The sequence below is a fragment of the Xenopus tropicalis genome, chromosome 2 (assembly GCF_000004195.4).
Source record: "Xenopus tropicalis strain Nigerian chromosome 2, UCB_Xtro_10.0, whole genome shotgun sequence".
NCBI lineage: Eukaryota > Metazoa > Chordata > Amphibia > Anura > Pipidae > Xenopus > Xenopus tropicalis.
The window spans coordinates 11,679,382-11,695,920 of NC_030678.2; the positions used below are offsets into that span (position 1 = coordinate 11,679,382).

Here is a 16,539-nt window from a genome sequence, read left to right on the forward strand (position 1 = left end):
AGAGGCGGTCTCCTCAACCCTTTTGACCAATCTAGGGAATTGGTATATCTTGGCAACCACCATTAGATGGTATAATGAATGGTGGGCCCAACCTAAAGTCTATTTAGGGCAAGGTTTGAGGACAATACATGGTTGTTCTAGAGATCGATTTATATCCAGACGATTCTATAAAAATTTAACTTTTTAGCAGCTAATACAGTGGTTCCCATCCTTCCTAATGCCGCGACCCTTTAGTACAGTTCCTCATGTTGTGGTGACCCCCAACCATAAAATTATTCCCAAGACCGTCGGAAATATGTGTTTTCTGATGGTCTTAGGCGAACCCTGTAAAAGGGTCATTCCACCCCCAAAGGGGTCCCGAACCCACGTATCCGCGTCGGTCCGGTCGATCGCAACCTGACCAAGTCTGGACATCCCTGTTATAGAGGTTCTGAAATCAAGGTGGCGCCAACCTTTGACTTGAATGTGCCCTTAATCAATGTGACACATTTGATCAACAACTCAAACTAAGTTAGGCTATATTTAATGATCCTATTGATTGGTCTGATGGCCTTTGAGTCAGATTAGTACAATTTGGCCATCCATGAGTGTATATATCTAAATCCAAAGGCCTTCCAGACTGCACAGAACTGGCTTTAGTGCTGGATGGTCATTCTGAGTGGGTAACAAGAGCAATAACAAGGCAGGTCAAGTCATTTTATTCTTCTGGTTTTTAGAAAGAAGTGTAACTCTGATTCGGGAATTCTAAGTTTAAGAGAAAAGGAAGTGAAAAAAATGTGATCCGACATAAAGGACAAATTTGCACTGGTGCAGTGATCCATGGCGATAAGTCATCAATTAGTTTTGACCAATCTTGTGCAAAGGAAAGCATCTGATTGGTTACTATGGTTTACTGTCACATTGCAAATCAGAAGTCAATATTTACCAACAAGCCTGGGAAGCAACGTTATGATGTGAGAAGAGCAAATACTCAGTTGTATAGGAGGCGGCACTGAGATATAGAGGGAGGTTATATTGTCACTATACTGTGGGTCACCCAGCCTTGAATGCTTCTAAACACTATACACACAGAAATACATACTAAAGTACTGAATAATCTATATGATAAAGAACTTCAGGAAAGGCCTCAAGGCAATGTTTAAAATTAAACCAAGTAAAACATTGCTGGATAAAGGTGCTAACGGCTACAACTAGAGATCAGGGATTGAAGGAGGCAATAAAGGTGTTTGGGGCAGATATACAGCAAGTTTGAGGGCTAAACACAAATAAAACATGTTTGTTTCAAAACCCATCAGTTAATAGAGCTTCTCCAGCAGAATCCTGCATTGTAATCTGTTTTTCCCATGGGGCTTGCCATATTCTTCATTTCCCAGGGTGCCACAGCCATGTGACCTGTGCTCTGATAAACTTCACTCACACTTTACTGCTGCGCTGCAAGTTGGAGTGATATCCCCCCCCCCTCACCCCCAGCAGCCAATCAGCAGAACAATGGGAAGGGAGCAAGATAGCAGCTCCCAGTAGGTATCAGAATAGCACTCAATAGTAAGAAATCCAAGTCCGGCTTGGGACTCCTCCAGTTACATGGGAGTAGGAGAAACAATAGGTTAGCTGAAAGCAGTTCTAATGTGTAGCGCTGGCTGAAAGCTCAGACTCAGGCACAATGCACTGAGATGGCGCCTACACACCAATATTACAGCTACAAATACATTTGTTGGTTCAAGAATAAAAGGTTAAATGGCAGAGGGAATTATTTGCTGTTTAACAGTGTCATTTAGAAATAAAAGTACCCTATAAAAATCATGGCAGTGTCCCTTTAACTAAATATTGCAATAGGATGAGTACCAGTTGGCTAATCTTTGTCCCAGCAACCCAAAACTGGTCAGACAACTAAACCGGAGAGGTGTATCCTCTCCTTGCCAATGTGGCAAAACCGTGACTTGGTCTTCATTGTGTCTCTTCAACTGTTTATTCACTGTTCATCCCGAGCACTTCTTCATGTTCTTATTGGCAGTGCCAGTGGGTGTGTTGAGCCCTGTATAGCAGCACCAATAAGGATGTTGAGTATTGCTGAACTTCACAGTACTGCCATATCAGGATATGATAAATCAGACAGTAGTCACAACCCTTCCAGATCACACATGGATTGCATGGATTGGCCTTGCCAGCCAAAAAGAGTAGTCACGTACTGTCCAGAACAAACGATTAATCTATCTGACCTATTTCTAGGACTAGAGATTTGCTAAGTCAGGAATTAGCAGGGTCAACGCAAATAATGAACAAGGATTTCCATTGCTGGAAAAGAAACATTGAATTAACCCCCAGTCATTGCTAGAATTTAGTAGACCAGTCCTACAGTCAAAGTCTATTGGAGTAAAATATAATTCTGATAGGGACTTCTCCACCTTGTCTACTTTTCATATTCTTCACTGGTAACCTCCAATCCTTATAAACTCTACTCGGGTGAAACCAATATTCATCAGTTTAGAAATTATTCCCAGGAGTCATTGTGTGCCCTTATGATCTACCTTATTACTTCTGTGGGAGTCTACCCCAAACCCATTGAACACAATGCTTTTCTCAAATGGCAATACAGGTACTATAGGACCTGTTATCCAGAATGCTCTGGACCTGGGGTTTTCCAGATAAGGGATCTTTCCGTAATTTGGATCTCCATACCTTAAGTCTTCTAAAAATCATTTAAATATTAAATAAACCCAATAGGGCTGTTCTGCCCCAATAAGGGGTAATTATATCTTAGTTGGGATCAAGTACAGGTACTGTTTTATTATTACAGAGAAAAGGGAATCATTTAACCATGAAATAAACCCAATAGGGCTGTTCTGCCCCAATAAGGGGTAATTATATCTTAGTTGGGATCAAGTACAGGTACTGTTTTATTATTACAGAGAAAAGGGAATCATTTAACCATTAAATAAACCCAATAGGGCTGTTCTGCCCCAATAAGGGGTAATTATATCTTAGTTGGGATCAAGTACAGGTACTGTTTTATTATTACAGAGAAAAGGGAATCATTTAACCATTAAATAAACCCAATAGGGCTGTTCTGCCCCAATAAGGGGTAATTATATCTTAGTTGGGATCAAGTACAGGTACTGTTTTATTATTACAGAGAAAAGGGAATCATTTAACCATTAAATAAACCCAATAGGGCTGTTCTGCCCCCAATAAGGGGTAATTATATCTTAGTTGGGATCAAGTACAGGTACTGTTTTATTATTACAGAGAAAAGGGAATCATTTAACCATGAAATAAACCCAATAGGGCTGTTCTGCCCCAATAAGGGGTAATTATATCTTAGTTGGGATCAAGTAAAGGTACGGTTTTATTATTATAGAAAAAAAATCAAATAATTTTGAAAAATTAGAATTATTTGCTTATAATGGAGTCTATGGGGGATGGCCTTTCCGTAATTCGGAAGTTTCTGGATAACAGGTTTCCGGATAAGGGATCCCATAACTGTACTGACTTTCAGCGCTGGATGAGGGGGCAACCAACCTCACTTAATGAGTTTTTTCTCTAATAGAAAGATACACTTTAAATGAGTTCGCCAATAATGATGCAACCCAATTAGATTAGGGGCAATTTACACAGTGCAGTGCTTGGCTTAGCATGGTCTCTTGTAGTAAAGCAGAAAATAATATTGTGCCAACATTTCCAGTCTAAGTGCTAATATATTTCTTGCCAAGCCCCAATCATTTTTTGGTTCTGCCAATTGGTCTTATTCCATATAAACAGTGACAGGGCAGGGTTGCAGTATTATTAACTGCCCTGAATTGTTTACACTCACAGCTAACAGAGCAAACTCCAATTTTATGTTCATTGCTTTTATACTGGTAAAGCAAACTAAATACAAATCATGCACGGCATCTCCATTTTCTAGTGTTACTGGCTCTGAAAGTCAACTGAAAAAGCAAACACATAATGGGCAACTAAATGGCAGAGCCACAAGTACAGCTATGGGATCCGTTATCCGGAAACCCGTTATCCAGAAAGTTCCAAATTATGCATAGACTTCATTTTAAGAAAATAATTCTATTTTTTAAAAATGATTCCCTTTTTCCCTGTAATAATAAAACAGTACCTGTACTTGATCCCAACTAAGATATAATTACCCCTTATTGGGGCAGAACAGTCCTATTGGGTTTATTTAATGGTTAATTGATTCCCTTTTCTCTGTAATAATAAAACAGTACCTGTACTTGATCCCAACTAAGATATAATTACCCCTTATTGGGGCAGAACAGCCCTATTGGGTTTATTTAATGGTTAATTGATTCCCTTTTCTCTGTAATAATAAAACAGTACCTGTACTTGATCCCAACTAAGATATAATTACCCCTTATTGGGGCAGAACAGTCCTATTGGGTTTATTTCATGGTTAATTGATTCCCTTTTCTCTGTAATAATAAAACAGTACCTGTACTTGATCCCAACTAAGATATAATTACCCATTATTGGGGCAGAACAGCCCTATTGGGTTTATTTCATGGTTAAATGATTCCCTTTTCTCTGTAATAATAAAACAGTACCTGTACTTGATCCCAACGAAGATATAATTACCCCTTATTGGGGCAGAACAGCCCTATTGGGTTTATTTAATGGTTAATTGATTCCCTTTTCTCTGTAATAATAAAACAGTACCTGTACTTGATCCCAACTAAGATATAATTACCCCTTATTGGGGCAGAACAGTCCTATTGGGTTTATTTCATGGTTAATTGATTCCCTTTTCTCTGTAATAATAAAACAGTACCTGTACTTGATCCCAACTAAGATATAATTACCCCTTATTGGGGCAGAACAGCCCTATTGGGTTTATTTCATGGTTAAATGATTCCCTTTTCTCTGTAATAATAAAACAGTACCTGTACTTGATCCCAACTAAGATATAATTACCCCTTATTGGGGCAGAACAGCCCTATTGGGTTTATTTAATGGTTAATTGATTCCCTTTTCTCTGTAATAATAAAACAGTACCTGTACTTGATCCCAACTAAGATATAATTACCCCTTATTGGGGCAGAACAGCCCTATTGGGTTTATTTAATGGTTAAATGATTCCCTTTTCTCTGTAATAATAAAACAGTACCTGTACTTGATCCCAACTAAGATATAATTACCCCTTATTGGGGGCAGAACAGTCCTATTGGGTTTAAATGATGTATATAAATGATGTTTAGTTATTTGGAAATCCTCTGGTCACGAGCATTCTGGATAACAGGTCCTATACCTGTACTTCTTTATGGCCATTTGACTAAAAGAAACACACAGAATACTGGTGAATATTTCTGACCCCAGAGAAGAGAGACAGGGATGCTGGCAATGACCCCATAAGGCAAAAAGAATGAGTTTTCTGCACTTCACACTGTTTAATAAAAGAACAGTGCAAATAAGGCAACATACATGTGAATAAATACTATACAGATAATAAACACACAGATAATACATGACTCGCACAGAAACACATGCCTACAGATGGGACTATGATAACGCTACTGATGGAACCCATTCTTCTTAGCTGATAGGGTACAGCATGATGGCCACCACTTTGTTGCACACCACAAGCCAACAAGTAATTCCGACGCCACCTGAAAAAGAATTAATGAGCAATTAATAAAGTTATTATCAGACACTGTCAGTAAATCCATGGGCCCTGTAGGTGCAGCCAGGCTGTTTCTGGGCCTGCATATAGCCCTATGGGGGGGGGGGGGCCTCACCTTCAAATTAACTTCAGATGTTATAGAATGGACAATTCCTACCAACGTTTTAATTAGTTTTCAATTTGTATTTGTTATAGTTTTTGACACTTCTGACACTACCAGCTTTTAAACAGGGGTCTCTGACCCCAGTAGCCCATTAATGCTCTGTGAGGCTACAATTTTACTATATTGCTATTTTTTATTACTTATCTTTCTATTCAGGCCCTCTCCCATTTCATTTTCCAGTCTCTCTTTCAAACCACTGCCTTGTTGCTATGGCAATTTGGACCCTAGCAACCAGACAGCTGCTGAAATTCCTAACTAGAAAGCAACTAAAGAAAAAAGCAAAACGTAAAAAAACCACAAATAAAAAATTGCACATTGTCTCATAATAGCACTTTCTACATTAAACTTAAATTTAATTTAATGGGGTTGTTCACCTTATTAGTATGACATCGAAATTGTTATTCTTAGAATTTCCAATTGGTCTTTATTTTTTAATTGTTGTGGTTTTTCAGTTATTCAGCTTTTTGATCAGCAGCGGTCTTGTTTAAAATTTCAACAGCTTCCTGGTTGCTAGGGCCTTGTTTACCTTAGCAACCAGGCAGTAGATTGCACAAGAGACTGGAATATCAATAGGAGACTGAATAGAAAGATAAGGAATAAAAAGTAACAATAACAATAAAACTGTAGCCTCACAGAGCAAAAGTTCCTGGTTGCCGGGGTCAGTGACCCCCATTTGAAAGCTGGAAAGAGGCAGAAGAGAAAGGCAAATCATTCAGAAACCATAACAAATAAATAATGAAGACCAATTGTAAAGTTGCTAGAACTAGGATATTCTATAACATACTAAAAGTTATGCAAGACACTAAACCTAAACATTCCATTCGTTACACGGTTAGGCTTATGTAACACATAGAATTCCTACACCACTCTATGTCATTTGCTTGGAGACACACCCAATAGCTCCCTAGGGCTTCCTGTTATGAATGGAAACTGCTAGTCAGTGGGAGTGGCCAAGTACCACCTGTCATCGGCAGGGATGGGCGTTTCCATTGACGGTAATGACAGGTGGCACAGAGCACATTTTACATAAATACATGTTGGTAAAATGATACAAACGGGCAAATGATTGTATGGAATGTAATGCCCCCTCTTGTTATTACCTGCAATGCCAGTGGGAAAGGCCACGAGTCTCTCCAGCGGAGCGATCCATTTGCTGGGCAGTACGGTGACCGGCTCCGAGTAATATTTCCATATGAGGGACACCATCAGGGCTGCCTGGCAAAGCCAAAACACACACAGGAGTCAGGAAAACAGAATGGGTTTAAAACTCATTGGCATCTGGTTCCTCTCATCACTCATCCATGGCAAATCCATTAGCGTTTACTTACTCCGCTTCCCTCTCCTTCCAACACAGCTTGCCCTTTCCTTCCGCCCAGGCCTGACACACTACTCAGTATAAACACCACTAGGTTTCCCATTCTCTGACTGGTGTTGAAACAACAGCACACAAAAGGGGACAGCTAGCTATTTAAAGGGGAACTTAAGCTTTTAAACATTAACCTGCCTAATTCCTTCCTATAAATACCATTTTTATAGGCTGGAACCCAGCTGCAAAACAGTTCTTCTCTTTCTGCATCATTTGAAATCCTGGCAGGGGAGGAGGGACTAAAACACTGATGTTACAAATTGGAACAACTTCTGACAGCTGACAGACAGCATGCAGGAACTACATAACCCACAATGCATTGCACTGGGATGTTCCTTTCCTTATTAACATCACGTGTGCAGCAGGGAATTGTATGATTGGGAGGAGGCAGGCTGAGGACAGGTGACTACTGTTACATTTTATTTAAGTCAAAAACAGATCAGCAGGGGGACAGGGGGCCATATTATATTAAAAGTCATGAATTATTAACTGATGTATATTGCAGAGTTGCTTGAAATTATGTTTACTTTTCAAAAAGTTGTATTTGGGTGGAGTTCCCCATCTGGGGTATCCCAACAAATCCCACAGATCCTTCTAACCAAATTTCAATTGGCCAGCCTAAAGGAAATGAATAGGAGCTTTGAATGGAACAATACATAAGTAGCCATGCATTTGTATGGCCCATTGTATGATATCTGTCCATTGGGTCTGTGGGCTGATCGGTCAGAGAACTACTGTATATGGTTCTGGGCCACTTACAGCCACCATTAGATACGCTACAATGAAAATTAGGGGCATCATTGTATGTATGTATATATTTATAAAGTGCTACTTATGTACGCAGCGCTGTACAGTAGAATCCATTAATACAAACAGGGGGTTATTAAGATAATAATAGATAAATACAAAGTATAACAATAAATACAAATAAATACAAGATACAGTTGCAATAAGTTAAGAGTCAAAGACACAAGAGGATGGAGGTCCCTGCCCCGTAAAGCTTACTATTTTATTGTAGGTGAAACAGTTAACCCTTGCACCTATTCTAATGAAATTCTCCTTACGCTGTATATATATATATATAATCAGATTTCCATGTATTGCCCCAAGTACAACGTGCTATACTCGGGAGTGTACAGATTATGTTGGAGGAACTTGCTTGTCCGGTTCATAATCTGTTTTTATTTGGTATTTTTTTAGCTGTTACAAAACTATTTGTGATGAGGGCAAATACAGAGAATTGCCCTTTGGGTATCAGAAAATATTTTGTGTATTTGATTATGTCTTAACGCCTGGAAGTCTTTAGGGGGCAATAATTCCTTAGGGCAAAATTAAAAAGGAGGAGTAAAATAAAAGAGTTAGGAAACAAGAAGGGCATATTGTACAGTTGACTCCAATCATCCTGCCCATCCCACCCATGCCGACCAGTTTGTGGGAAGCCGCCCCCCCCATTCCCCCACAGGCAATAACTGGGCCGTACCCCCAATGTTTCCTTCCAACTTACTGCATTACACTGAGCCCTCAGAGAGCAGATAATGGCAGTAAGTTGTATCATGTCGTTACCTGCCTCTCTCATTCAGAGCTGTCACATCTGATTTTTCACAAGAAAGATACTTTCCTGAGTAAATATTGAATTCCCATAGCCCCCTGGGGGGGGGTGGGGGGGGGTTGATTTGCATCTATTCTCTACTTGACTCCGTATAGATAAAAGGGGGTGCAGTTCCTGGGGCAGAACTACGTTTGCAGCTGGATTTATCGGAATGCACTGAGGTGCAATCATCCATATGGCAGGATTATACTGATTCTAATAAACAAGTGAGACATGCGTCAGAGTTGTTCCATTAATTACTATTGGGTAAGGAACCCACAGAACCTACTGTGTATTGTACTTGTGTGTGCGCTTAAAGGGGAACTCCACCCAAACTCAACTTAATCTTTTTGAAAAGTAAACATAATAACAGTAGTCGCCTGTCCTCAGCCTGCCTTTAGCCTGCATCCTCCCGTTCCCACAATTCCCTGCTGCACACGTGATGTCAATAAGGAAAGGAACATCCCAGTGCAATGCATTGTGGGCTATGTAGTTCCTGCATGCTGCCTGTAAGCTGTGGGGAAGTTGTTACAGTTTGTAACATCAATGTTTTAGTCCCTCCTCCCCTGCCAGGATTGCAAATGATGCAGAAAGAGAAGAACTGTTTTGCAGCTGGATTTCAGCATATAAAATGGTATTTATTCATTTTCAGATTAACGTAAATAAGGGTTTGTGTGGTGTGTGGGGCATCTCAAAGAATAAGGATAGGCATTTTACTGACAATAGATTAACCCACATTAATGCCACCTAGAACCCTATATTTATTCTGCAGAAAGCTTTACCATACCTGAGTAAACAGCCCTAGAAGCTCCCTCCGTTTGTTTAAGAAAGCAGCTGCCATTTTAGCTTGGTCTCAAGTAGCTTCCTACTGCAGCTCTGGCTGCTGGTAGCTTAGATTACACAGAGTTGGGAGGGGGAGCAAATTCTGATAGGAGGGGGAGCAGGTGAAAGAAGGAGGAGAGGGAGAGAGGAGCAAACTGAGCAGACTCGTTCCCATGCGCTGAATAATTTTTCTAAGAGAAGGAAGTCTGACACAGAAGAACATGTTTACACAAAAGAAGAAAATAAATCCAGTGTTTCTTTTGAGCGTTTCTGTGAGTACTTAAGGCTGTATTTCCAGAGACCTTTCTGATAAAGCTTAGTTTTTATCTTTCCTTCTCCTTCAACAAATTTTGGTTGGGAAGCTCCCCTATAATTATATGGCATTACCCTAAACATTTGCCTCTGCATCAGTAGAGAAAAAAGGCAATCATTGCCAAGCCTTGGTATGGAACGCGCTAGTGCCAAACTACGGAAAGGCCATCTGCCATAGACTCCAATACTCCCAATTCAAATTTCTAAACATATTTTCTTTATTTTATTAATATTAATCCTTATTGGAACAAGCCTACTGGGTTTATCTAACGTTTAAAAGATTTTTTAGTAGACGTAAGGTATGATGACCTAAATTACTGAATGATCCCTTATCCAAAAATCCCCAGGTCTCGAGCATCTGGATAATGAATCCTATAGCTATAAGGGCGAAGACACACGGAACTACTTAGCAGCAGCTACTTGTCATGGCTACTAAATGCCAGAAAACTCCCTGCCATAGACACTACTGAGAATTGCCTGCAACTCCCAGCATTCCCCCCTAACAGCTACAGGCTTATCTGTGGGACCGTGGGAGCTGTCGTATAGCAATATTTGGTGGAAATAGCACTCTATTAAGGATGAAAAGAGCTTAATGGGACAGCTCGCTATGTTCTTTTTAAACAAAAACACAAGGTATTAGCTGTAATAGAGCGGCTCCGTAAAGAAGTGAAGATGTCAGGCTAATGATCCACCGGTGACAGAAAATAAAGAATTGAAAAAAAATATATAAAATGCTGTTTTGTAAGTGTAATGTAGCCAAAGGCAACATGTCTTATCCCTCCCAATGTTTTTCATGCATGAATTCTTTAACATTCGGGAGGGGGTTGTGCCTGGGCATGAGTGCTTTTCCAAGAGAAATCAACTACTATTCTACTATTCTCCTTACTCAACACACATGGGTGTGGCTGGTATGAAAATAAAGCAGCTATCCGCTAGCATTGCAAAAAACAAAACGCACCTATAACACTGTGAATAGAAGGAAAATGACAGCGGAAGTGCACATACGGCCGAGTATCTATTAGAAAGTATTTATGTCTGTCCACAATGATACTGGAGACCCCTGTGCTGTTTGTAAGGGCGGGAGTAGCACTCACTTTGAGCCCCTGAAGTCAGGCCAGGTTCTCCTAGACCAGGGGTCCCCAAACTTTCTTACCCAGGAGCCACTATCAAATATAAAAAGAGTTGGGGAGCAACACAAGCATGCAAAATGTACCTGGGGGTACCAAAAAGGGCTGTGATTGGTTATTTAGTAGCCCAATGTGGACTGGCAGCCTACAGGAGTTCTGTTTGGCAGTAAACCTGGTTTTTATGCAACCAAAACTTGCCCCCAGGCCGGGAATCCAAAAATAAGCACCTGCTTTGAGGTCACTTGGAATAACATCCAAGGGGTTGGTGGGCAAGATATAGCCCCCGAGCCACTGGTTGGGAACCACTGCCCTAGATCAAGGGTGTGTTAAGATATGCCACCACTGCAGCATTGTCAGGCCTGCTGTTACATGCCATGGAACTGAAAGAAAACACTTTGGACTTCTTTAGCAGGGGTCATCAAACTTTTTAGAGAGGGGACAGTTCTCTGTGTCTACGCCGGTCTACTCCTGTATCGGTGTTCTGCTCTGCCTAGCGCTTCACCGCATAGCCGCGTTATATGACGACGCGCCGGGCACAGCAGAACGCCGATACAGTAGTAGATGAAGGAGAAGATTGTGCAGAACACCAACACAGTAGTAGACGGAAGAGAAGACTGCCTGCAACTTATTTATGCCTCAAACTACGGCCCGCGGGCCGTAGTTTGAGGACCCCTGTTCTATAGAATGAAAAAAAAATTCAACTCTCATCTCATGTATAAAGGACCAACAGAAGAGCAGTCTACTGGACAGTCAGCATGGTCACCATTTTCCAAGACCTTCTGGTAGAGCAATTTATAATTGCCGGATGTTCCCACTTTGACTTGGTTGCAGAATTTGGCAAATGGGGTACACACTGGCATAAATGCTACTTATACGTGGTTTGGGTGCTTTATTGAGAAGCATTTGGAGATTTTTACTATTTGCCCAATAAACAAAGATAGAGGTTGCCTATTGTTTCAATGAAAAAAAAAAACTTATTTGTGGTGTTGATTGTTCAAAATCATTCTACCGTGGGATATCTTGTCATCTGCAGAAATCTGTGCTAAACGGGCGACATAATGTCCCAAGTTGCTTCCCACAGAAGTAATACGCATTGCTTCCGCTTTCTGAAGCAGCCTTACAAGGAAACTACAGGCTACATAACAACGTGTATTTTTCCACCAACGCTTGTAGATTTACAGAGTGACGAAACGCCCCACATGCCAGCGCTCTTCGACGATTGTTGCCTGAAAACAGAGACACCAGGACACTCAAAAGTAGTTTAGTGTATCGCTGGCCTCATAAAATCTATGTTCTGCGACTTTACTTTGAAACAACAGTTGAACGCCCATTGACTTTTGGAGTGAGAAGAAACACCCACTGGCGGAAAAAATCGCCACGACAAAAAAGTCACCAGGAAAAATGTGGCAAAGACAAAAAAAAAAGTTGCTGCACAAAAATACCAGTTGACTTTAGTGCATTTGGAGTGAGAAAAATGCCCATTGACGGAAAAAATCAGCAAGACAAAAAATTTGCCAAGAAAAATGTAGCTGAGACAAAAAAGTTGCTGCATTTGGAGTAAGAGATAAAGTTGCGTGTAAAAAAGACGCCTATTGACTTCAATGCGATTTGCCGCGTTCGGTCAAAGTGGAGTGTGGATGAAACTGATGTATATAAAATAACAGCAGCGGTTACAATGCTATGTATATACTCTACACACACCCCTGAGCGGGGATTATCTATGTAGGTGACACGGCCAAACCTGAAATGCAAGTGTTGTGTTTAACTGGTTGGGTAAGAGTAACTGTCACCCATGGCAAAAGGTCAGATGCTGTACAAAATATCATAAAAATGCTCGGGGCCTAAGGACACTATTCTTCCTTTTCAAGCAGGGTATGTACAGTACAATAACTGCTAATGAATGAATGTTCGCTATTTATAAAAGCACAAAAAGCTGAATGTTGCGGTAAAAACAAGCGGTGCCGTAGTGATGTGTGGGCTGAGCTGAAACCCAAGTGGTGGGTGGGTTTGGGCCAAGCAAACGCCCCTTCGGCTCCCTGCCATCTCAGCCCCTTCGGCTCCCTACCATCTCAGCCCCTTCGGCTCCCTACCATCTCAGCCCCTTCGGCTCCCTACCATCTCAACCCCTTCGGCTCCCTACCACTCAGCCACTTCGGCTCCCTACCATCTCAGCCCCTTCGGCTCCCTACCACTCAGCCACTTCGGCTCCCTACCATCTCAGCCCCTTCGGCTCCCTACCATCTCAGCCCCTTCGGCTCCCTACCATCTCAACCCCTTCGGCTCCCTACCACTCAGCCACTTCGGCTCCCTACCATCTCAGCCCCTACCACTCAGCCACTTCGGCTCCCTACCATCTCAACCCCTTCGGCTCCCTACCACTCAGCCACTTCGGCTCCCTACCATCTCAACCCCTTTGGCTCCCTACCACTCAGCCCCTTCGGCTCCCTACCATCCCAGCCCCTTCGGCTCCCTACCATCTCAGCCCCTTCGGCTCCCTACCATCTCAGCCCCTTCGGCTCCTTACCATCTCAGCCCCTTCGGCTCCTTACCATCTCAGCCCCTTCGGCTCCTTACCATCTCAGCCCCTTCGGCTCCCTACCATCTCAGCCCCTTCAGCTCCCTACCATCTCAGCCCCTTCAGCTCCCTACCACTCAGCCACTTCGGCTCCCTACCATCCCAGCCCCTTCGGCTCCCTACCATCTCAACCCCTTCGGCTCCCTACCATCTCAGCCCCTTCGGCTCCCTACCATCTCAGCCCTTTCATCCCGTACCAAACCCCTTTTCTAATGGCTGCTTGATAAAAATTTGAACATTACTTACATTTCAAGTATTATCCTTTTTGCAATTTGTTAAATGCAGCAAATAAATAATAGTCGTGGTATAAAAGTTTCAGAACTAAGTGACTGTAAGAAAATAATACTTAAAATGTGTCAGGGCACCCCCTTATTCAGGATTAGTAGCAGCTCGTTTGGCAGAAGACAGACACATAACAGGCTTGTATTATAAGTTTACACATTTTTTCCACTCTTCCTTGTGGAACACTTCTAGTGCTGTAATATTATTACATCATTTGGGGACTGGGAAGGTGATTCCAAAACACAATCATGGTTCCTTGAAGTGACATTAAGTTTAAATAACTAGGTTTTGGATCATTGTGCCTTGTTATATCCAATCGCTTTCTTTTTACCTTCACTTTCTTCCCTGATGGTGGGACTTTAGCTTCTGTGACTTGATAGAAGGGGGACACTTATTAATGTTCATATCTCTTTTGTTCATGATATTTTTACCTGCAGTAGGAAACTTCGCGCGACTCCAGAAACCGAAGCAATGCAATGGGATTTCCACTGGCGACTTCGGAAACTTAAGCAATGTGAAGGGATTTCCACTGGCGACTTCGGAAACTTAAGCAATGTGAAGGGATTTCCACTGGTGACTTCGGAAACTTAAGCAATGTGAAGGGATTTCCACTGGTGACTTCGGAAACTGAAGCAATGCGAAGGGATTTCCACTGGTGACTTCGGAAACTGAAGCAATGCGAAGGGATTTCCACTGGTGACTTCGGAAACTTAAGCAATGCAATGGGATTTCCACTGGCGACTTCAGAAACTTAAGCAATGTGAAGGGATTTCCACTGGTGACTTCGGAAACTGAAGCAATGCGAAGGGATTTCCACTGGTGACTTCGGAAACTGAAGCAATGCGAAGGGATTTCCACTGGTGACTTCGGAAACCAAAGCAATGCAAAGGGATTTCCACTGGCGACTTCGGAAACTTAAGCAATGTGAAGGGATTTCCACTGGTGACTTCGGAAACTGAAGCAATGTTAAGGGATTTCCACTGGTGACTTCGGAAACTGAAGCAATGTGAAGGGATTTCCACTGGTGACTTCGGAAACTGAAGCAATGTGAAGGGATTTCCACTGGTGACTTTGGAAACCGAATCCATGCGAAGGGATTTCCACTGGCGACTTCTATAGTTGCCAGTGGAAACCCTTTTTGGACCAGTTTTTCGCCAACGATAGCAGCGACCTATCACAGGCGAGTAAGTTGCTCCGTGTGGTCTTGCCGCATGACAAATCTCCCTTGTCGGGGGCGACTAATCTCCCTGAAATGCCATCCCACCGGCTAGAATGTAAATCGGTGGTGGGATGGCATACGCAACGCCAAAATCGCCGAAGTTTCCTCTCAAGGAAACCATCCCACCGGCGATCTACATTCTCGCCGTTGGGATGGCATTCCGAGGAGATTAGTTGCCAGCGACTAATCTCCCCGTCTGTCACAGCCCTAAGGGATTTCTATGGTCACTACAAACTATTTAGAAAAAGTTAAGTAGCACTGATCTGGGTTTCCAAATAAAAATGGACTTGTACAGATGGATCATTATCACAACTGAGACTGGCAAGTATTAGGGTGAAGACACACGGAGCTACAAGTAGCAGCTACTTGTCATGGCTACTAAAACAGACAATGCTGATCATTTACTGATAATTGTCTCTACGTGTGTTTTAGCAGAGGCAATTCTCAGTATTGTCTATGGGTAGTTTCTGGCATTTAGTAGCCGTAACAAGTAGCTGCTACTAAGTAGCTGCTACTAAGTAGCTGTGTGTGTCTTCACCCTTAGGTGAAGTGCTCTATGAAAGTGGAGGAATACTGGAGCACATGTTGATGTAAGGACCTTGCATGAGTTTTTTTTAAAGCTAAACTGACTGCAGGAATATCTGTGTTCCCCCAACTGCAGAGTGGTAAGAAAATTACCAACCTATAGGGGTTTTAATCCATTTAAACACAATTTTCATCTCCTTAAGTTAACATGTTCTACTAACTAACTAGCACATAAGTATAGCCATATGGAAAATGTAGCAACAACACAGAGATTTCCAATATAATGTAAATCAGCTGAAATACTGTAGATGGGCACCAGTCAGCCACGTTAAACAGATAAGCATCGTGTTTAGTGACTTTTTAATTTAAGTAGCAATTCCTATGTAAGGCAATAAATACCAAACAGGTTGGGGACATTTCTAAGTTCTCAAATGACGAAAGCTTGTGTGCTGCATGGACGCTTACAGGCTACGAACTGTAGCTAAACTATTGGTTTTTGCCATTCTGTGCACTATGGGCACTCGTTAAATACAACAATCTTCCCACTAGGGATAACATTTCGGTTTTTGCCAATTAGAACATGACCGCATTAGCACGGCGGAAGCCCAACAGTTGTTCTCTCCGATACATCAGGAAAACCACTGAGAGCCATATGCAAGGGAAACGTAGTACATAAGACTAGAACAACATACCGGAGTTTCCACCCCTGGTACCAAGTCTAAAGGTGGCCACACACGTGGCTATTTGCGATCTTTTGTGCGACCATCGGTCACACGAAAGATCGTACAATCGGGCACACACCGCTCAGGGCTGAAATAGCAGATAAGGAGGTAGAAACAATAGGATTTCTACCTTCTTCTGCCGATTCAGCCCTGACAGCAGATTTTGCTCAGGCGCCTTCTATGGCGCCCGATCAAAATCTTTTAACTGGTCCGAT

The 16,539-nt window shown here is 42.0% G+C and overlaps 1 protein-coding gene across 1 annotated transcript in view; it reads right to left on the reverse strand.

Annotated features, from left to right (window-relative positions):
* Positions 1–5,375: 5,375 nt before the first annotated feature.
* get1 (guided entry of tail-anchored proteins factor 1) overlaps positions 5,376–16,539 on the reverse strand; it is a 50,608-nt gene continuing 39,444 nt past the window's right edge. Inside the window, 2 exon segments of the mRNA NM_001006891.1 lie at positions 5,376–5,609; positions 6,887–7,001. Of these exon segments, the coding sequence (NP_001006892.1) occupies positions 5,536–5,609; positions 6,887–7,001 (189 nt within the window). The 3' untranslated portion in view covers positions 5,376–5,535.